Raw genomic sequence first — 22052 nt, 5'->3', positions numbered from 1 at the left:
TTAAGGGTGTGTATTTAAGGAAATGTTAATCTACTATCGGTAAATGACCCTATAAATCCTTCGGTCAACTTACTTGTCTCTGGGCAACTGCCCGCCGTTAGACCTAAGGTGTCCACATCCGCAGCCCAAAGCAACAAACGGGCAGTGTCAGACGTGGTTCAAAAGTTAGAAACGTGATCTACGTGGCTCGCGGTCACGTGACTAATGCCTTCACTTTGAAGTCTTAAAGGGGCCTCTTTCTTTATTTACGTATTCATTTGTGTTACGAATACATGATCTTCATATTCGGGAGTAACGTCAATCAATGTGGATTGTGACAACCGAAATCGGCCGTAAAAACGATGCAGAGTGATGTTTATTTATCAACCGAACCCACTTCGGATAATTATCAGTGACTGTTCCTAGCAGACATATGATATCGCAAAGATATTAAAACTACAAATATGATAGGACACAGTAACATCAGAGCATGTAGTAAACATGATTGTTTTCTTTTAGGACAGCTGAGATCAGTAATTCAGGGCTGTGTGGTGAATCCTATTAGAGGCAAAGGGATAGATTTACACTAGTAGGGACTACTTATTCTACAGTGTAAAAAGTGTTTGTAGACTAGGGATGGAACTAAAGGAAAGAAACTGATCATCTCCGCATCACTGACCCCCAAGGTATGTCATTGTTGAGGCCGTGTGTGTGTGTGTGTGTGTGTGTGGAAAGGCGATATATCCACCTTTGTTCCTTCTCAAAAATGCTTCCTTCAATAATAGGATTCAGTTGTTCTATTATTACCCATCTGAGATCATTGGGACAGTGGCCACTTTCTAGGAAGTGGGCAGTTAATTTTGTTGTGCTCCTGCCACATCTCACATTGCTTCGGGGCTCCCCAATGCATGTTTTTATCTTCCTAGAGGTCATTCCCACGTATCTGAGACCGCAGGGACAGGTAATCAAGTAGATGACATTACTTGAATTACAATTAGTGTGTCCTCTAAGATGCCATTCTTTTCCCTCTTCTAAGTTTAGAACTCTAGTTGTTATCGTAAGGTGGCAGACGCTGCATCCCCCACAAGGAAAATGGCCCATTACAGGGGGTAATCCAAAGTAGTGAAGTTCCAAAAAGATCTGAAAAGATGGTCATATGACAAAACCTACCCTTATGCCAGTCAAGATTATATTCCACCTGATCGTACAAATTACGATCCTAATACCTCTGATGATTCAGACTCCAGCAATTCAAGTACTGGAAGTAGAGGGAATAGACAGCGTGGCAGAGGCCGAGGTAGACAAAATCAAAATCATTACAATCCACATTGGTTTCCTTATCCACAACAAGGACAGGGAGCTTATCAACCGAACCCCTTCAATCAACCTCCATTTCCACCTCAATTTGGTTGGAACCCACATTTTGTTCCACCACCTCAACATTTTCAGCAGAACTTGTATCCCCAGCCTTTTTTAGGTTTTGGCCGGAGAGGCAGGGGGAAGAGGAGAGGAGGGAACCAAGTCCACTGGGGACCAACAGAATCCGTAGGGGACAACACGCGGAGCAAAACCCAAGATCAGAGAGCGGGACCCAGCAACCCAAAACCTTAATAACTAATTTATCGAAAATTGTTCTGAACCCGGACGAGACCGCTGTCTTAGAAAAGGGACTAGGTTTTATACCAACCCCTCGTCTTGACCGCTTTAAACTACAATGCGAACTTGGTGAGTTCTTTAGAAAGCTCAGGCTAAAAACCTTTTTTGAGCAACAAGACTCAATAACCAACCATGTTTCAATAAGTGACACAACTTTCAAGAAAAAGTCTACTTTTACCCCACCTACACATTTAGTGCCTGCTGATATAATAGCTTTTGAGCAGGCAGTGTTCCTTGAAGTTGAGGCTCTGGCAGAACCCACTCCTTTCAAGAACCTCAAAGCTGGGGAGTATAAAGCATTTCAATCTTTACAGAAGAACACAGAAATTGTCATTAAGAGTGCTGATAAGGGGGGTGGTATTGTCATTCAGGATACCCCGGCCTATGACCAGGAATGCAGACGACTCCTGAGTGACACTACCAGTTATACCATCCTCCAACAAGACCCTTCCCCTTTCCTGAAAGACGAAATATTGGAGTTGGTCATGACAGCAGAAAGGGATGGCTATATAAGCAAACAGGAAGCTGACTTCCTGACCAACTCAGAGGAGAAAATCCCCTATTTTTACACGCTTCCCAAAACCCACAAGAATCGGCTTCCACCTCCGGGAAGACCAATAGTTTCGGGGATTGGTTCCCAGTTGGAGCCACTCTCTAAATATTGCGATTTCTTTTTCAAGCCATTGGTACAATCCACCAGTACCTATATCAAGGACACCAAAAGCCTTCTTTCAATGTTACTCAATGTCCAATTGCCAGAGGAGCCATGTTTTTTGGTCTCCTTAGACATTGAAAGCTTATATACCTGCATCCCGCAGGATGCAACTTTGAAGGTACTGGCTGATGTCCTTGAGCAGACCACTTGGACATATACCACCTCCAAGACTTTTGTCATCGATTGCGCTACATTAGCTCTAAAACGCAATTTTTTTCAAATACAAGGATATCATCTATCTGCAGAAGACAGGTACTTCGATGGGCAGTACCTTTGCCCCTAGTATTGCAGGGTTGTATGTTTACAACTTTGAGAAGACGCACATCCTGGCCACTACCAACCCTTACGCTCTCAATGTTATCCTGTGGCAGAGGTACATTGATGACGTGCTTTTAATTTGGAAAGGACCAGAGGACAGTCTTCTAGCCTTTTTTGATTGGGTGAACACATGCGATCCCCATCTTAGATTCACTCATCAATATGACCCTAATTCCATCGTCTTCCTGGATGTTACATTAACTAGGGAAGGTGACCATCTAACTAGTAAAACTTACTACAAACCAACATGCAAAAATAACTTCCTTCACTTCTCCAGTTTTCACCCGCGCCCGTTACGGGAAAATTTACCCTTCGGCCAATATCTACGAGTTCGTAGAAATTGTAGCAATCTCAGTGACTTTAATACTCAAGCAGAAGATCTGACTACTAAGCTGCTGCTGAGAGGCTATCCAAAGAAAATATTGCAAAAAAGCCGAAAGAGAGCGAGAAACAATAACAGGGAGGCTTTATTGGAAGATCATAACAAAGAGACTGAAACTGAAATCCCACTAACTTGTGTAACGACTTACAACAATATCTCCAATGCTGTGAGCCGTTGCATTGGTAAGCATTGGCATATACTGACAAGCAATGGACGGAAATGGCAAAAACCGCTGTTTTCATATAAACGAGAAAGAAGTTTACGTGACTCTCTCGTGCATACTCGCCCCAGAACGGACCAGACATCACATGAACAAACTGTACTGAATGCATGGGGCCTACCCCCCGTAATGGGCCATTTTCCTTGTGGGGGATGCAGCGTCTGCCACCTTACGATAACAACTAGAGTTCTAAACTTAGAAGAGGGAAAAGAATGGCATCTTAGAGGACACACTAATTGTAATTCAAGTAATGTCATCTACTTGATTACCTGTCCCTGAGGTCTCAGATACGTGGGAATGACCTCTAGGAAGATAAAAACGTGCATTGGGGAGCCCGGAAGCAATGCAAGATGTGGCAGGAGCACAACAAAATTAACTGCCCACTTCCTAGAAAGTGGCCACTGTCCCAATGATCTCAGATGGGTAATAATAGAACAACTGAATCCTATTATTGAAGGAAGCATTTTTGAGAAGGAACAAAGGTGGATATATCGCCTTTCCACACACACACACACGGCCTCAACAATGACATACCTTGGGGGTCAGTGATGCGGAGATGATCAGTTTATTTCCTTTGGTTCCATCCCTAGTCTACAAACACTTTTTACACTGTAGAAGAAGTAGTCCCTACTAGTGTAAATCTATCCCTTTGCCTCTAATAGGATTCACCACAGAGCCCTGAATTACTGATCTCAGCTGTCCTAAAAGAAAACAATCACGTTTACTACATGCTCTGATGCTACTGTGTGCTATCATATTTGTAGTTTTAATATCTTTGCGATATCATATGTCTGCTAGGAACAGTCACTGATAATTATCCGAAGTGGGTTCGGTTGATAAATAAACATCACTCTGCATCGGTTTTACGGCCGATTTCGGTTGTCACAATCCACATTGATTGACGTTACTCCCGAATATGAAGATCATGTATTCGTAACACAAACGAATACGTAAATAAAGAAAGAGGCCCCTTTAAGACTTCAAAGTGAAGGCATTAGTCACGTGACCGCGAGCCACGTAGATCACGTTTCTAACTTAAGAACCACGTCTGACACTGCCGGTTTGTTGCTTCGGGCTGCGGATGTGGACACCTTAGGTCTAACGGCGGGCAGTCGCCCAGAGACAAGTAAGTTGACCGAAGGATTTATAGGGTCATTTACCGATAGTAGATTAACATTTCCTTAAATACACACCCTTAATTGGTAATAGGAACAAATGCACTTTTTCCTTTTGTTTATCCTTAGATAGACTGGGCGTGAAGAAATCCCCCTGCCACAAGCCCATGGGGCGCTTTCACCATTAATTATTTGTGAGTGTTTTTTCTCTGAGTGAGATTTGACATACTGATTCTTCCGTTGTTTAAAAAGGTGTTTTTAACTGTTTTTGCTGCTAATTCCTAACGAGCACTTTCTGTATTATGATGTACTCGGCTGCCAAACAACGCGTTTAGAATTTCAATACGCGTTATTTTAAGGCAGACAAGAGTGGGGCTTGAATATTACGCCATTAATATTGCTATAGTTTATAGCGTTCACTCATTTGCGAATGAATTGTTTCGCAATCACAGAAGATGAAACTGTTTATTGCGAGGTTGCTAGATGGGCTTCTCTGAACATGCCTAAAAGTTGGGGGAAGCTACAGCATGAATACACGTGTCTCGAAGTGTTTATAAATACAATGTGCTTTAACATCCATAATGAGGGTTTATAAACTATACATGTTTGTTTGATTTCTACATTTCAGATTTCCGTCTCTCACAATTCGGAGAGTCCACAGGAGAAAATACCTGCATGAACTTTTACAGATAGGTTGTAATAGTTTTTCTTCCCACACAATAGGTTTGGACGCCTTAGCGTGTACCAACCATGGAGTGAGAATCCTTTCTTTGGTCCTGACGAATGCTAAGCTGATCTTTGGCTTATTAGCAGAAACATGTTGACCATTTTTTCTTTATTAATAGGACTTTATGGTTCAAACTAACACAACCACTTTTTAGTCCACATTTTTGCCCCTGATTTTAACGGAGTTAGAACTAGCCTCTCATTAAAAAGAATATTTCAGTTTGAGGAGTATTCCACACTCCTTTTAATTCACTTTCATCACCAACTCTGATCTCTTTTCCACTACTAGGACCCAATGAAGACAACTGGCTACCAACTTTTAGTTGGGGCCTGAGGGTCCTTTTACTTTACACTGAGCACGTGTAGCTTACCTCCATACTAACTGGGAATCTGTTCTGGTGGTAGTAACTATATTACGCCTTGAACCTCCTTTTTTTGTCTTTTACTCTTTGCTTCGATATATTGTACATATGTAAGCCTGAGTTATTGACCTGCTATGTGTAGAGTTGGTCTCCATATCTAGTTATATATTCTCCCTATTGACTTTGCATAAAAGAGCAAAAATGCATTCTGGCTGTTCAGAAATGATGCAGTTTGACTACATCAAAATATGTCACTTTCAGTTTACCATGTGTACAAACATTGAACCTGAGTGTCCTATTTTTTTTACCTTGAAGAGCTCATTCTGATCTCCACCTGAAGGAGGCAGTAGTCTCTGATCCCCACCTGAAGGAGGCAGTAGTCTCTGATTCCCACCTGAAGGAGACAGTAGTCTCTTATCCCCACCTGAAGGAGGCACATCACTCTGTTCTAGCCATGCTACAAATGCACATACGTTCAAACCAGGAACCCACTTTCTTTGCCTAACCTGCTTCAGCATCTTCTCTTTGTGATATTATTACTTCAAAAACTGAAAGTCATCCATGAGAACTCCCTTTTTGCTCATTTTTGCGCTCTCGCATCATGCTTTCTACACCACAACATAAGAGATCTGTCAATGTGGGTCACTTACCTGTTTAACCAGAGCTTCAACACTGTCCCTTGGTTCAGTTTGCACATGAAGCTGAGAGGTGGGACTTCGCTCCTTCCAACACTGGGACATTTGTGCATGCATTGTGTACAGGTTTGCTCTCTCCTCCAAAGGGCAATGAATGATACCACGCCTTTGATCTTTTTCACCCTCCACTTAGTCATGTACTCCTCCTCCACTCATAGTACGCAAGCCTATTTTGCCTTGACAATGTGTGAGCAGGATTTCTCCCACCACTTTCCTCGTATCTGCTTTACCCACCCCTACCTTCTCTTTAGATTTCTCCTATAACTGGTATCATCAATCCCTTGCCACACTTCATAGTATATGTGGTCTAGCACTCGATACTAGTCTTGATCCAATGCAGTGAGAATGCATAGAAAACTGCTAATGATATATAATACCTGCCAAATATGCCCTGAAGTGGAACTACCATCTAGGTTTATGATGACCCAGTTGCCCCCCTTCTCCAACATCCCTAGGCTATTTTCTGCAATTCAAAGCACACTGAGTTTGATATCTGGCTCTGAACAACAGAAATAGTAGTCAGGTTTGGCCTTTTGTCAAGCCCTGTACTCAACATCACTTTCACCCTGCACCCAGAACCAGGTTCTGGGGCCCAGACTCTGGATGTTAAGATGAATGTAGGGTATAGCCTTCAGCCATGTGCGGTGCCAGGAGCCTGCAGTGCACTGCTGAAGGGCGTGTGAAGCTGATTCTGAGGAGACAAGGAATGGTGTCACTGGTGAATGGCTGCACATCTCCGCATAAGTGGTGAAAAAGGTTTTCTTTGTTTTGGATCATAACAATAACATACCTTTTTCTGAAAGTTTTTTTTAGAATATGTTGATGCAATATTATTCCACTGTAGTGATATGCACAATCATACCATTAGCTTCCCAGGAAAAGTTCATGACTATACCTGAAAGTATCATCTATGACATTACATACCCACCTGATTTGGGTGTGGGAAAATCATAGGGCAAAGCCTTCAGCCATACACTGCAGCCAGATTCCCAATAATATTACCTACTTAACACAGTTGACTCATTGCAAGCTGGATACAGGTGTGACTGAAGGTCATGTCCTAATCCCAGTAACATTGTTCACAGTATTTGATGGGCACATCTTTCTGATTTGGCTACTGAATACTGCACATAAGGGATGGCCTTTGTCCATACCTTGCACCCAATGACCTGACCCAGTTCCAGTTGGACAGGACCTGTCGCTGTTCCCTGTATTTGTGGCCTTTGGTGAAGCCCTGTGCTAGCACCTTCTCTTAGCGTCCCTCCGAGTTCAGCATTATTCCCTCTCTAGCAGGAACTTGCAACAGTATGTGGTATTTGGCTTCTTCTTATGCCAGTACCTTTTATTGCCATCTATGCATGTCCAATGTTTTTGCATTCTTTCATATTGCATTGGGGAGTTTCAATGAGAAATGCACTTATTGTAATCTCCCCATAACTTTATATTCCCTTGACTGATCTCCACACTATGTTCCATTGTAAAACTTATAGATACTAGTTTTGGGAACGTTTCGTGTAGAATGAATATACTTGGCCAAAATTGTAAACAATCCAAAAGAAATTTTTTCTACTGCTGCGAATAATACAGTTGTTTACAAAGACTATGAATACTAGAGAAAGAGCATGGGATTAGGTTTAAGGTTATAGAGTAAAGGTTTCATAATGGGATATCACCCAGCTTTTCCATGTAAATGGAGCTTCAGTTCAGCGTGTTTCGTTGATATGCATGTGACACCTCGACTTCTTCAGGGCTGATACGTGAGTGAAAATCTGCTCAATCTTAAAAGTATATCAGGCAAACCGGCACAATGGTGCCAGAATCATAAGCCAGTAGGTTAATGCACTACAGTAGAGCAGCAAAGTAATGCGCCAGGGAGAGTGCTCCTTGTGTACCTTAAGAAGTCGAGGTGTCACATGCCTAATGACGAAACACGTGTTGGCTGAGCTGTTCTATGCTGGTTGTACAATTCTACGATTCATTCGAATTTTCATTAGCTGTGTGAACCTTAACTAGTATTTTTGTGAAGATTTATGGGTTACAACTCCTTGGCTCGATCAGCTGAATCAGATTAATGTGGACTGTACATCATTTATTGTTGGACTGAAGACTTTTTGTTACTACTTTAGTGCTTAGACCAGTTTGTTGACAAATTAAAGTTAGTTTAAGTTCCACCAAGAGGTAGTTTAACGCTTTCTCACACTTCTCATTGTCTACTCATTATCACACTCTGCACCCATCGCTTGTACCACTTATCCACATAGACGATACCCACTGAAAGAGCTCCTCTGCAGGTGGGAGAGTTGTCCCATCCACTATGGGTAGAGTGTGACGAAGAACTCTATGATGAAGCATTGCCACCTAGCGTTGTGTGCAATGTTCCCTCTAATTTTTTCCTCTGTGTGCAGCAGTGGAGGTTTTCTGTGCGCTGCAACCATGGCTGTGTGCGCCAGAAACCAGACCGCGCGTGTGTGCAGTGCTAAATATCACTCCAAACTTTTGATTGCAGAGGTGAATCTCTAATGGGGAGAAGTCAATTACTCCCTTCAGTGCATCAGATAGTGTGAAGCAATAACTGCCCAATGCTGTTTAGCCAGCGCCTTTTTGAATTGCAGTCATGCGTTCTGGGAATATTCTGATCTATTTTAACTCAATAAGTCATAGCGTCCAGTTTTCAGTATGGCAATAACAATCAAACCAGTCTACCTACTGTTGTAATCTTCCTCCTGTGTTTACATATCAATATGGTACATTCCACACACCCCCCCTTCACCCTCCCCCGTTGGTAGGTTCCTCCAGAGTCTGCCTTGGAATGTTGGCATCTCTCTGGAGTTGTGGAGAGTGCGTGACAGAATTAAGACAGTTCTTACCTTTTCCTGCCTCAAGATTCATCTTTACAACACTGGCGATGAAACCGGCGCAGGGGGCCAAGCTGACACCTCCCCTTTCAGTACTCCCTCCATCTGCTACAGTTCAAGGTTGTATTGGACTTGTTTTGCGAGAAGATTTACATCTTGGAGAGAAGCGATTTACATGTGCCCAGTCATCAGAGCCACGTACCTTGGTGAAGCAAAAAAAAAAAACAAGCTGCCGCAAGCGTGATTTCAAGTGAAGGACTCAGTGTCGGACATCAGCTGCCTTGTAGTCATCGGAAGCGTGAGTGCGAATGGTGCTGGTCCATCTACACCATATTCATTCATTCTCAGGGTGCCAAGCTGGTACGACATTCCTTCCTCTGACTGTGAATTCAGATTCTTGTTTTGACACTGTGCGATTCTATTAATGATTTACCGAGGAGTTGCGGTGTGATTTGTGCCCTGCTGTCAGCTCAAGAGGGAGTTATGGTACTTTTTACAGCACATTAAGTGTTCACGTTGATTGCGCAAAACCGAGTGATTCGGATCCTGTCAGCTGTTTGGTGTAGTGGTACAGCGTACAGCAGTGCAACCTTATTTCCTTCATTTATTCAATTTAAGGGCCTGGCGGAGCCGAGAGTTATACTCTTCAAGGAGGACTGTTGTCCGCGTGTCTTGGCATTCTTTGAGCTGAAGAGTATTTGTTTCAGTGAGTGTACGTCACAGGTTGATGTACACGGAGTGTTGGGTCCAGCGGTGAAGTAATCTTCTTCAACGCTTTTACCGTACCTTGTAGCCGACGGCAACTCTCAAGTTTGAGTCAGCCGCCTCGGTGCCTGTGGGAGAGTGAGCTGCAGAGAGTTGTTCTGGTGGTCAGTGCCTTCTGCCTTGCGATCCCCTGAGGCACTCAGTTGTTGTTCTGTGTCAGCGATTTTCGCTGCGCGTTCTTCGTGCACACCAGACTGGCAGACCAAGGAGATTGCTGCCACACAGTTCGTGGCCTCCTTTGACGTCGAGAGGCCGCTTGCAGTTCCAGCGTACCGCCTTACTCTTCTCTCTCGTCAGTGTTCCGCAGAAGAGCCCCGCAGTCTTTTTTCCTCACACCGGTTTCCAGCGCTCCAGCCTCTTTTGGCCGTCTCAGTTCTGCTTCCTGTCAGCAGACGTGCTCCAGCGTACAGCCACAGTCACGGTAACTTCTCTGTGGGAAAATCCCGGCAGCCTTCTGATTTCTTTATTCCTACTGAGAGAAGTACATATTTAGCGTGATCATCTCCTGCTCGACCAACTGTATACCCCAGCTCTTCTATTTACCAGCGTGTGGGACACAAGTAAGATATTTATGTACAAAACTGCCACTGCATTTTCCCCGGACTCAGTACATCAGATGTGTGTGTGTCAACGGTGATACGCACACCTTCTTCTAATTCCATTGTAATTGCTTTATTTAGATACCTCCTGCCCTCCCCAGTAATTCCCTATTATTTTTGGGGGGATTCTCTCACCATTCATTTTGTATCTTCCTACAAGTTTGGTATTTGCATTTTCTAGACTCATACTATCCGTAGTACACGTAGTATATCGACGTAAGGTAATTTAACCTGCGATTTCTTTTTGCAGAGTGGCTCATGAATCTGGGGTTATCTACTATGTTACTCTTCTGTGTTATATTCCCCAGCTATTTTAGATACCTTCTCTGAGTGTTTTTTCGCTTATTGTGGGGGGGGTGTTTTGAGTCTCTGGGCGTGGCATTGTGTCAAAATTGAAATGTTATAGTACAGTCTGTATAAACTTATTCAGCTAATATTGAAGTGGTTACTCTAGTAATTTAAATAGATTCAGTTTAAGTGAAGTTAGTATGTAAAAAGTGTCTCTTTTACTTCACTACAAAGGACCTCCCTTCAGCGAAGAGTAGATTATTCTTATATGTTACCTGTATGAGTGAGACGTGGTAGGAACTTCAACTTTATATGCCACTTCATCCCTCAGTTAATACATAGTGGGAGCGCTCACTTTTTACCTCCTTTTCCTTCCTAGGTTTGAGTACCGGTTCCCCGTATTGTCCCCATGGCTGCTTTGTCCATGAGTCATTCACCCTCCTTTTTAAATGATATTGGGGATCCAGAAATCCACTGGAAGGATTGGATTAACCTGTTCGATTCCTACCTCATTGCTATTGGGGGTGGAAAATTCTCTGCTATTCGAAAACAACATGTTCTGTTGTACAACCTTGGAGTACAATGTAGAAAGATATACGATACCCTACCTGATTCCGAGCTAGAAGATGATGAGGTTGATTTGGATGTTTTCAAAATCACTCTTATGAAGTTGGAAATTCACTTTGGAGACAAAGTAAATGTTGTTCTAGAAAGGCATAAGTTATTTACTCGAGTGCAAGGTAAACATGAGTCAGTTAGCAATTAGATTGCGGCTCTTAGAGGCTTAACCCAATTATGTGACTTTGGGGAACTTAATGATTCCCTAATCAGGGATCAGCTAGTAAGGTGTACCCATAATCCCGCATAAGAGAGAAACTCCTATCAAAAAACCCATCTTTGAGAGAAGCCGTTAGTATGGCTCAATCCATTGAACACACTGCTAAGTGCATTTTAGAGATGAACCCTCCCAAAGAACCGTAGTTAATGCTAGAGGGCATCTCAATGACATCTGTGACAGCGAGATTTTGAAAGTCAAAGCAAGAGAAGTCAAGACTGAAAAACCTTTGAGCATCACCGAAGGGTTAAAGTGTTTTAGGTGTGGCAGCAGTAACCACCTTGCGAATAATGTTCATTGTACTGCCCGCAATGCTACATGTATGAAATGCAATCGGAAGGGACACTTTGCAAGAGTGTGCAGAGAGGGAGAGAATAACCAAGTTAAACTGGTTAGCAACGTAGAGGAACACTCTCCCAGATATGTGTTTCAAGTGAGAAACATGGATGTAGAAACTTCTAAGAGTAGTACTTTGCAACATCCGTATCCTAAATGTACCATTTTCATGAACAAAAACCCTGTGGTAGTTTATGTAGATTCTTGTTCTCCATTTACGATAATTAATCTACATAAGATGAATAATCTGTTTAAGAGTTCTAGGCTAATGGTAGTAAAACCTGACATATTGCCCACTAGTTATGCTGGGGAACCCATACACCTGGAGGGCATGGTAGAAATGGATATAGAATTCAGAGGAAGGTCCACAAGTGGTTTGGTTTATATTGTAAAAGAGGGGTCAAACCTATTAGGCTGGAATCATTTAAAAGAGCTTGGAATAATTCTTGACCCTAATAATATAGATCAAGTGTGTCTCAGCAGTGGGATTTAGATCTTGCATCTGCCTTATCACTTTTGTAGGGTGGGTTGGCTTTGCTGCGTAATGTAAAGGATATGCTTCCAGGTATATGTTCTGGTCATCTTGTTTAGGAACCATTTGAGATGAATAGTACTTTTTGACATATGATCTATTGCTATCCTTTTGATTGTTGGGTTGTCCGTTTCGTCACTGTATTCCCACTGTGATTGTAGTGGTGGATGCTTTGTTTTTCCCTCTTCCTTTTTTCCCTTCCCTGTTTTGCAGGTTTCCAGGACGGTATGCTGTTCCACTACTACTGTCATCATCTATTTTGTCAAACATTAGCGAAGGGAGATGTGTTGTAATCTTCCTCCTGTGTTTACATATCAATATGGTACATTCCACACCCGCCCCTTCACCCTTCCCCGTTGGTAGGTTCCTCCAGAGTCTGCCTTAGAATGTTGGCATCTCTCTGGAGTTGTGGAGAGTGGGAGACAGAATAAATATGTTCTTACCTTATCCTGCATCAAGATTCTTCTTTACAACACCTACATTTTCCCCTTTGTGTACCCTTATATTTGGATCTTAAATTGTCTGTCCAATTCCTGAATTGTAGTTTCTGTGTGTGGTACAGATGGTGTACTTTCAGGTTAATCTGGGCGCCTCAATAATTCATGTTGGCTCACAAGAAAACTCGACATGTAAATTTTTACCAGCACACCATAGTTGCCAAGTGGCCTGGTGTGTGTGACATCTTCAACCAGGTCTGGCTTTTTTAGCACCTTTCAATGTGGGATTTGCAGTTTGGTTACTCGATAATGTAATTATGAGCTTAACAATCTGCAGCATTGAAAGCACTTATGTCTGAAGGTTTCTCCCGTGATCTGGGGGCATTAGGCAGCTGCAAATATTCTATAAGATACATATAATTTATGGTGTACTAGCACGTGTAACACTCAGCCAATTCAGCTTGATAAGGTAAACATTTACACCCAAATGTGGAAGATGGGGTGTAAAATCACGCAAACGCACATAACATGTGGAAAAAATCAATAGGCTTGCCTGCAGCCCCCGCCGCTGCACCCTCCACCCTGAATACAGCTGGGCACACACCGGGCACGGAAACAATACAACCAAGGGAGGCAGTGCTGGGGCTCCGACATCATTTTATTTGCTGAAGTGCAAAAGTGTTTCTGTGGTGCGAGATAAGGTCCGCTGGTAAACAACGCTGCCAGGTCGGCATTTCCGCCCTTACCAGAGCGCACTGGTTGGGTTTAAAAAAAGTATTTATTTTTTGTTTAAAAGCCATGTAAACAAGCATACACATCCTATTAAAGCTCTAAAATATCACAGTATTTTATCAAACATCCAAGCAGAGTCTTATTCATTAAGTTAATTAAAGAAGCAAAGTCGCAAACACTCCAGACATCCTTCAAAACAGCACTAAAATGGTCAGTCTCAGTAGGTGTAAGGGTTTACAATGCGTCGTTGAGTGATACATTAACATATCGGGCTCAACAGGAAAGGTTAAGAGAGTGACCAGGAAACTATGGGAGGACTACCATTCAGTGGTTTGAAAATCTGGTATTTTGACAGAAAAGAAGGTGGCGAGTCCACCTTTGGCTCTTCCCGCCTTAGAAGGCATTGCTGGCTGAAAATAGGCATGATACCCATCAATGTGGAATCCTTCCGTCAAACATATTTCCTGACAGCATATGATCTCAAAAGAGTTGACAAAAGTGACCCAGTCAGTATTCAAAATATTTAAGCAGGCTCCGGTAATATTCCATGAAATAAGGCTAATGGGCTTTCCAGCACAGCTTCATGGTTGATTTATGGGCAATGCTACAACTATCTGTGATAATTCTATGAAATGCATTGTCCTAGGTAATAAGCAGGTCCCCTTTTCCCAAAAGTTGAGATGCTTCCTGTTTCGAGAGCTCGAGGTCACCTACCCCAGATACAAAGACCAATTTATGACTGTGTCCATCTAGGTCTTCCAAAGAGGCCAGTGTTTCAAAAGCACTGCTAGTTTGCACATTAAACATAGGCCTATTGGGAACGATGCGGTCGGTGATCCCTGTATCATTTGACTATGTTAGCACAGAAAGGCTATAGAAGTAGCTCAAGAGTAACACCTGTATAGACGTCGGGGGTTGGAATAGGCCATCATGAAAGTTTGAGAGTGATTTTGCCAACGTTGGAGATTTGAGATTGATGATCATAAAATCTCCATTTACCTCCTTTCTACCCGGACCTATCCAGGGGATTCTTCTGCCCATATAACTTCAGATGACAAATCTGAGAGCCATCCAATCTTGCTATTGATCCAATGAGTTTTGTTCTTCAGGCTGAATTAATCTTCATGCGTAGATGCAAGTATAGTCGGGACGTCCTTCAACACCCCAAAATAAGGGGTACGGGGTACATTCAGGGAGAAGTTGGGGGAATGCATTGACTTTATCTTCTTAATATTAGTGACTTCCCTCTGAGCTCTCCCCAGCCACTTTCCATTAAACCCTTCTTTACTATTGGATCTGATCCCACTTGTTCTCCCCTAGCCGCCTTTGGTTGGGTTAACAATGCATTTGCTGTAGGCTGGGGGCCACCTGGTGCCACACTGGAGGCTTCAGGAGGAATAGATCAAATAGCACTAATCATGGCCCCAGCCATGCAACATCTAGTGATGCAACAATCTGTTGATGAGCGGCAGAGAGGGAGCTCAATTTGCCTATTTGGGCATTAAAACCCCCAAGCAAGCATAAATGGGTTCTTCAATCATGCTCAGCAGGGATTCCTTGAGGTTGCTGCATAGATTTTTCATTTCATCAAAGAGAGAGTCCCCTGCTAGTATCCCCTTATCCTGCTTCGGTGCAAGGATTGAAGTGCATGGTCTCTTTAATTTGGAGCCTACTGCAGCTCTCTTCCTTTTTCCCACCTGAGATTTGGGTGCCATGCCAATGCCAATGCTGTGGTTGGCGCTGAGTCTCAGGGGCTTTGCTCTATGGCCGAGGTAATATTTTCAACGCTATTGTCGCATCTTCGAGTTCTTATCAGGGCCATTAGGGGACTTGAAGGAGGGAAGCGAGGAAAGTAATAGGTGGCACTCAGCGAGTTCGATCTCTTTGGTTATAAGTTCAACTGCAAAGTTTCAAAAACCCATCCAATGAAGTGCCTGGGGGAGTGGGGTGATAAGTTCACTGAAAAGAAAACAGGAGTTTTTTAGGAGACGGTACCTGTAAGTAGATGTACAGGGGGTTTGCCTGCCCAGCCTCCTCTGAGTGATGGATTTGGGGAAGCGCTTTATAGCGCTGACATGCAGCAAGCCCCTCCTTTCAATTATTTATACATTTTAATGGGCACCTCAATAATTCATGTTGGCTCACAAGAATACAGCAAGTTTAAAAACAGGGCCTGTCCTTTCTGCTTAATCTAAAGATACATGCAAGGTTTTTAAACTTGCCGTTATTCTTGTGTCACTAAAGAGTGGCAGCTGGGCAGATTGCGTACTTTTAAGTATTCATGTTAATCCCAGCTCATGAAGGGGCTGCAATTAAGTTGAAAACCTAAGCAAAAGCACTCAATCTGCCCCGCACCTGCTCTTTAGTAACATAAGAATACATCAAGTTAAAAAACACGGCGTGCCTCTTCAAATTACCCTGAAAGGACATGCGGTGTTTGTAGACGTGCTGTATTCTCGTGTTACTAAAGAGTGGCTGCGAGGCAGATTATGTGCTTTTGTTTAAGTATTCCTGTTAATCACAGCTCGTGAAGGGGCTGCAATTAACATGAATACTTAAGCAAAAGCACTCAATGTGCCCCGCACCCGCTCTTTAGTAACACAAGAATACAGCAAGTAAAAAAACATGGCATGTATCTTTAGATTAACCTGAAAGGACATGCAGTGTTTGTAGACGTGCTGTATTCTTGTGTTACTAAAGAGTGGCTTCGAGGCAGATTATGTGCTTTTGTTTAAGTATTCCTGTTAATCACAGCTCGTGAAGGGGCTGCAATTAACATGAATACTTAAGCAAAAGCACTCAATCTGCCTGCACCAGCTCTTTAGTAACAGAAGAATACAGTGCCTTTAGCCCAACTGCCCCAAGCTGAGCTAGATTTACCTGCTGCTGCCGTCCTCACCGCATCCAGGAAATGCTTGTTTTTCGCACCGCTCACCTTTTAAAAGCGGTGGCGCGAACACTCTTGTGGGATGTCCTGTGTGTGTGCATGCTCCACACACGGCAGTGCGCGCTCTGGGGGAGAGAGGTGCCCAGGCGCGCACGTTCATAGAAACACTGGTTGTGGGATTTCTTCCTAAGAAATATTGGTTCCCTGCAATAGTTTGACAACTTTATTTTCAGACCTTCAGTACCTTGGTGGTTGTATAGTGATAAGTGGCTGCCTCCTCAGCCTCTCACTACTTTGGCATAGTCAAGCCTCTCATGCAAACTTCATCATAATAGAAACATTTACATATAGATTCATGGTTTAAGAAGTAAAAGAGGGAGTTGGAGAGGAACAATTGCAATGTTTATTATTCCACTAGGCACTTGGGCTTTAACAAGAAAAGAGACATAGGTTTTGTGAAGGAACTCTCCAAAGGCCCAGGACTAAACTGCCCCACTTGTAGTGTAGGCTGGACTATCAGCGTGAGATGTTGGCTTACTCATCAGTGAGACCAATGAGATCAATGAATATAGTCATAGCACTGCAAGAATCGTAACATAAATTCTTGATCAGTTCAAAGACAAAGCGCATAGAGCCATGAACATTTTGCTGCAGAATTTAAGGAGTGTTGGACTTGACCCTGAGGCCAGGGTCACCCCCAAATGTTTTGTTTTCACCCCTCCTATACTTCCTGATTCCGTTTTTTTGGTTTAGGGCTCTCTGCACTTTACCACTGCTAACAAATGCTGAAGTGCGTGTGCTCCTATATAAACATGGCAAAATTGGCTTACATCTGATTGGCATATTCAATTTACTTATAGGTCGCTAGTAAAATGGTATACCATATGCTGAGGGCCTGTGAATTCAATGCTACTAGTGGGCCTGATGCACTTATTGTGCCACTGCCTTAAGTGGCCCCTTGAAACATGTCAAGGCCTACCATTGCAGACTGCATGCAGTTTTAAGCAGAAACATTTTCTTGGCAATTTACCCCCTTACCAATCCTTATATGCAATAAATAGGAAGTTTATGTCACCCCTGAGGTAGGCCCTAGGGAGCCCATAGGACAGGTTGCATTGTAATTAAAAAGTTGGGCATGAGTTTTGCATGTCCTGATAGTGAAAAATTCCTAAATTTGTTTTTCACAACTGTACCATTGGACATCAGTCAATTGCCTTATTACATTTAATAAATGCTTACTTTTGATTGGAAACTTGTAAATAGTTTGTGTTTGGTGTCTGAGAAATTGTGAATAAAAATCTTTTTTTGTAATGTTGTATATTAAATTATTCTTTTGAAAATGCCACTTTGTTCCTAGGTCACATGACTGGGTGTAATTGGCAGTTGGCTTTTGTTTACTCCTCTCAGCCAGCGAATAATAGAGGGATTAGGTCTGCCTGGGTGGGCCTTCACTGGCAAGATTGGAGTGGGGGGACAGCCCCACTTGCAACTGAATGAGCTGTGCTCTGTCTTCACACAAAGGAATGCCAGGAGGCAGGGGAAGCAGCAAACTTCAAGCACTTCAAAGGAAATTCAATAGAAATGTCTGCTGCTTCAAAGGAGGCACCAGGTATAACATTAGGACCCTCAGACCCACTCTTCAGTACACTTTCTAGAACTGCGGAAGGACTGTCAGAGGACTGCCTGATGTGTACTTTGCACCTGGAAGAGGTGCTTTGCTGCCTGAAGACTGTCTTGAACCACCAGAGGCCTGCCCTGCTGTTTGAGCCCTGTTTTACTGCTGAACATATTTCCACTAGAGTGTCTCAAAGGGATATTTGGCCGGCTTCCTGATCAGAGCTTCAGGGACAGAAACAACTCCAACCATCTTGAACCTGCAACTAGATCCAGCTTGAGTGAGCCCTAACCTCCTTACTGGTGTCCTTCCAGTCCTGGATTTTTAGTGGTGGTGCTAAGGGTACCCAGATAACCAAAATCAAAAGCTTGGGACTTAGAACATGTTTGGACTAAAACTGCTCTGAGAACTAAGAGGAGATTAAGGCCAACCTGCTTGTCTATCCCCCCAAGATGCATCACCGGTCGGCCTGACCATGTGTGATCACCTGTACCTACGCTTTGTATTTTGTATATTCCTTGTTGTACTAAAATATTATCTTTTTATTCATTTTAGAGAGTTTTTTGGACCAACACTTGGTGGATTCCTAAATGATAGATTTCACTTTGAATGGGCATCAGCAATACAAGGAGCAGTTTCTTTGGCTGTTGTGAGTACATATTTCTTTTCTACGGAACTATCATTGGGCAACTTTGCCTTGTTTCAAATTGGTTTATTGAAAATATAAGTGATGAATGTCTAAATCCTGATAGATTTCTGAAACCAATAACATACTAGGGACTTATTACATAATTATATGAAATAGCTTACAATAAAATGTATTTTGATGGCTATTTAGTCGGCTGCCATGAAAATAGTGAATCTTCTCAACTAATTACCTTCCCACTAGCTAAATTGTAGAAATTATTTAACATTTATCCTAGGCTCTGCTGGCTAAATAGTAAAGATTCTACACAGTTTAGTTGGCAGCCATACAAATAACTAAGAAAGTTTGATATATACTGGGCCGCTAGCTAAATAGCAGAGATTATTTACTGTTTGGCCACCAGTCATGCAAATAGCAAAAACACTTTACTATTTACATGGCCTGTGGCTAACTAACAGACATTAGCAAAGAAAGTGTACTCTTTACCCAGATTCTAACAAAAGAGCAGGCATTATGTTCAATTTGGCTGGCACCCATGCAAATGTCAAGTAAACTTGACTATTTACCCGACTGCTGGCTAAATATCAGAAATTATGTACTATTTGGCCAATGACCTTGCAAATAGCAAAGAAATGTCACTATTTACCTGGCTGATGGTTAAATATAAGACATTATGTACTCTTTGGCGAGTGACTTTGCCAACAGCAAATACATTTACCTGGATGCTAGTTAATCCCTTAACTGCTGGGGCTCCCCATCCCCACAACATGCTGAGCCCTTTTTGGCTAATTGGGGGATTCATGCTTAGGCCTCCATTCCATTGTGTCCACATTAGGTATCCATGCCAAATTTAGGTCCTTTTTTTAACCAATATTTTTTGTGATTTTAAAGGTACCCAGGATTTATAGATTCCTCTAGAGGGGACCAAAAAATCAGCCACAGTATAGCTAAATGCTGAGTTTTGGAGGAAAAATAGGGAAAAAAGTACTCTGGATACCAGTGTCTGTTTTTTTTTCTCATAAAATGGCATCAATGAACAGTTTGCTGTGCTAAAGTCACCATCTTCCCAGCTTTCAGGGACATTCAGAGCGGAATAAACAAAACTCATTCTTAACCACAATGTTGCCATTTTTCAAAGAGATAGTCCATTTTTTCTATTTTTTGTGCTGTTAACCTACTTCCAGTTTGTGGAGGCAACCAGTGTGAAACCCATGATCTAGGAAAGCTATATATTTCTGAAAAGTGGACAACATTCCGAGTTCAGCATAGAGTTATATGTGTAGATCCAGCAAGAGTTACCAAAAGAAACTTAGGTCCTCATTACAATGGTGGGACAGAGACCAACATGTAGTCGATGGTTCTTCCTGCCATATTATGATACAACCGCAGAGTAAGCGGTCTGAAACATGCAGTTCACTATTCCAACTTGTCCTGCGGCCAAATCGCCATAGTAAAAGGCATGTGTCCAAACATCCATGCACCGTGGAAAGGCACCATGTGGTGTGGTACATGTATGTTTGGAGGCACCTCATGCGCTCCTCCTGGCCAAATAACGGAGGCCCACAGGGGTAGCGAACCTGCTAGGGACAGCCAAAGTCCCTTTCCGACAGCCTTTCCATGTTTGTGGAACCACCATGAAAAGGCTGTTGGAAAAGGACATCATAATCCCAGACGGACATCCTAATAAGGCCTTAAGTGCTAAAATAGTAAAAGGAGTAGGAAAAAACAACCATTTGTGATAATGTTCTCATCTGTAAAGTTTTGTCACGCAGGCCGATTTACAAAAGCAATGTATCATTGTGTTTACTAGACCCTTTTGGTTGTGGGGATATATGGAGTTTGTAGGTTCTCCATGAACCTGAGGTACGCATAGCGTATGGGCGAAATTTACGAATTCGCGTTTCGCGAATTTGCGCGAAATCGAATTTGCAATCCGCAAAATCCATGATTTTTTTGTGTGTTTGCAGGTATTTTTGCGTGTTTGCAGGGTTTTTTGCATGTTCGCTGGGCTTTTTGCGTGTTCGCGGGCCGCTTGCATGGCGAAGTCCCCATTCGATCGTGTATGGGCACATCACCCTCTGGTTCACCACTGCCACCCTCTGGTTCAGCACTGCCACCCTCTGGTTCAGCACTGCCACTCTCTGGTTCACCCCTGCCACCTTCTGGTTCAGCACTGTCACCCCCTGGTTCACCGCTGCCACCCTCTGGTTCACGACTGCCACCCTCTGGTTCATCACAGCACCTCTGGTTCACCACTTTCACCCTCTGGTTAACCACTGTAACCCTCTGATTCAGCACTGCCGCCCTCTGGTTCATCACTGCCACCCTCTGGTTCACCCCTGCCACCCTCTGGTTCACCCCTGCCACCCTCTGGTTCACCACTGCCACCCTCTGGTTCATCACAGCACCCTCTGGTTCAGCACTGCCACCCTCTGTTACAGCACTGTCACCCTCTGGTTCACCACTGCCACCCTCTGGTTCACCACTGCCACCCTCTGGTTCATCACAGCACCTCTGGTTCACCCCTGCCACCCTCTGGTACAGCACTGTCACCCTCTGGTTCACCACTGCCGCCTCTGGTTCATGACTGCCACCCTCTGGTTGATCACAGCACCTCTGGTTCACCACTGCCACCCTCTGGTTAACCACTGTCACCCTCTGGTTCAGCACTGCAACCCTCTGGTTCGCCACTGCCACCCTCTGGTTCACCCCTGCCACCCTCTTGTTCACCACTGCCACCCTCTGGTTCATCACAGCACCCTCTGGTTCACCCCTGCCAACCTCTGGTACAGCACTGTCACCCTCTGGTTCACCACTGCCACCCTCTGGTTCACCCCTGCCACCATCTGGTTCATCACTGCCACCCTCTGGATCACCCCTGCCACCCTCTGGTTCAGCACTGCAACCCTCAGGTTCAGCACTGTCACCCTCTGGTTCACCCCTGCCACCCTCTGGTTCATCTTTGTCACCCTCTGGTTCATCACTGCCACCCTCTGGTTCACCACTCCCACCCTCTACCGAGACCTTTTGTGACGCAGCGGCAGCACAAAAGATGCGCCATGGTGCCGGGTATTAACAACGTGACGCATCTGAAAGATGCGTCATGTTGTAAAGCCCTGCGCCATCAGGAGGCATTCCGGCGCAGGGGAGGGCGTTCCTGCGCAGGAACGCCTCCTAAAAGTGGCTGTGTGAAATCATACAAGAATTCACTCAGTCACTTTTAGGCCAATACTGCGTCAAAACCCTGCGCCTGCTTGAAGCAGGCGCAAGGCTTGATGCAGCATTGGGGATATAGGCTCCCCAGAGCATTGCTGGAGCTGCCTTGCAAGCTCGACGCAGCTCCAGCAATGCGCTGCT

General features: G+C 43.6%; 1 protein-coding gene across 1 annotated transcript in view; it reads left to right on the top strand.

Annotated features, from left to right (window-relative positions):
- Positions 1 to 22052, top strand: part of LOC147668727 (MFS-type transporter SLC18B1-like) — a 1155733-nt gene that overhangs the window by 963158 nt on the left and 170523 nt on the right. Inside the window, exon 12 of the mRNA XM_086948472.1 lies at positions 18605 to 18698. Within this exon, the coding sequence (XP_086804598.1) occupies positions 18605 to 18698 (94 nt within the window). The remainder of the gene's footprint in view (positions 1 to 18604; positions 18699 to 22052) is intronic.

Source organism: Lissotriton vulgaris, unplaced genomic scaffold, assembly GCF_964263255.1.
Source record: "Lissotriton vulgaris unplaced genomic scaffold, aLisVul1.2 SCAFFOLD_386, whole genome shotgun sequence".
Lineage (NCBI taxonomy): Eukaryota > Metazoa > Chordata > Amphibia > Caudata > Salamandridae > Lissotriton > Lissotriton vulgaris.
The sequence above is the reverse complement of the archived record's forward strand: the minus strand, read 5'-3'. Positions and strand labels throughout refer to the sequence as shown.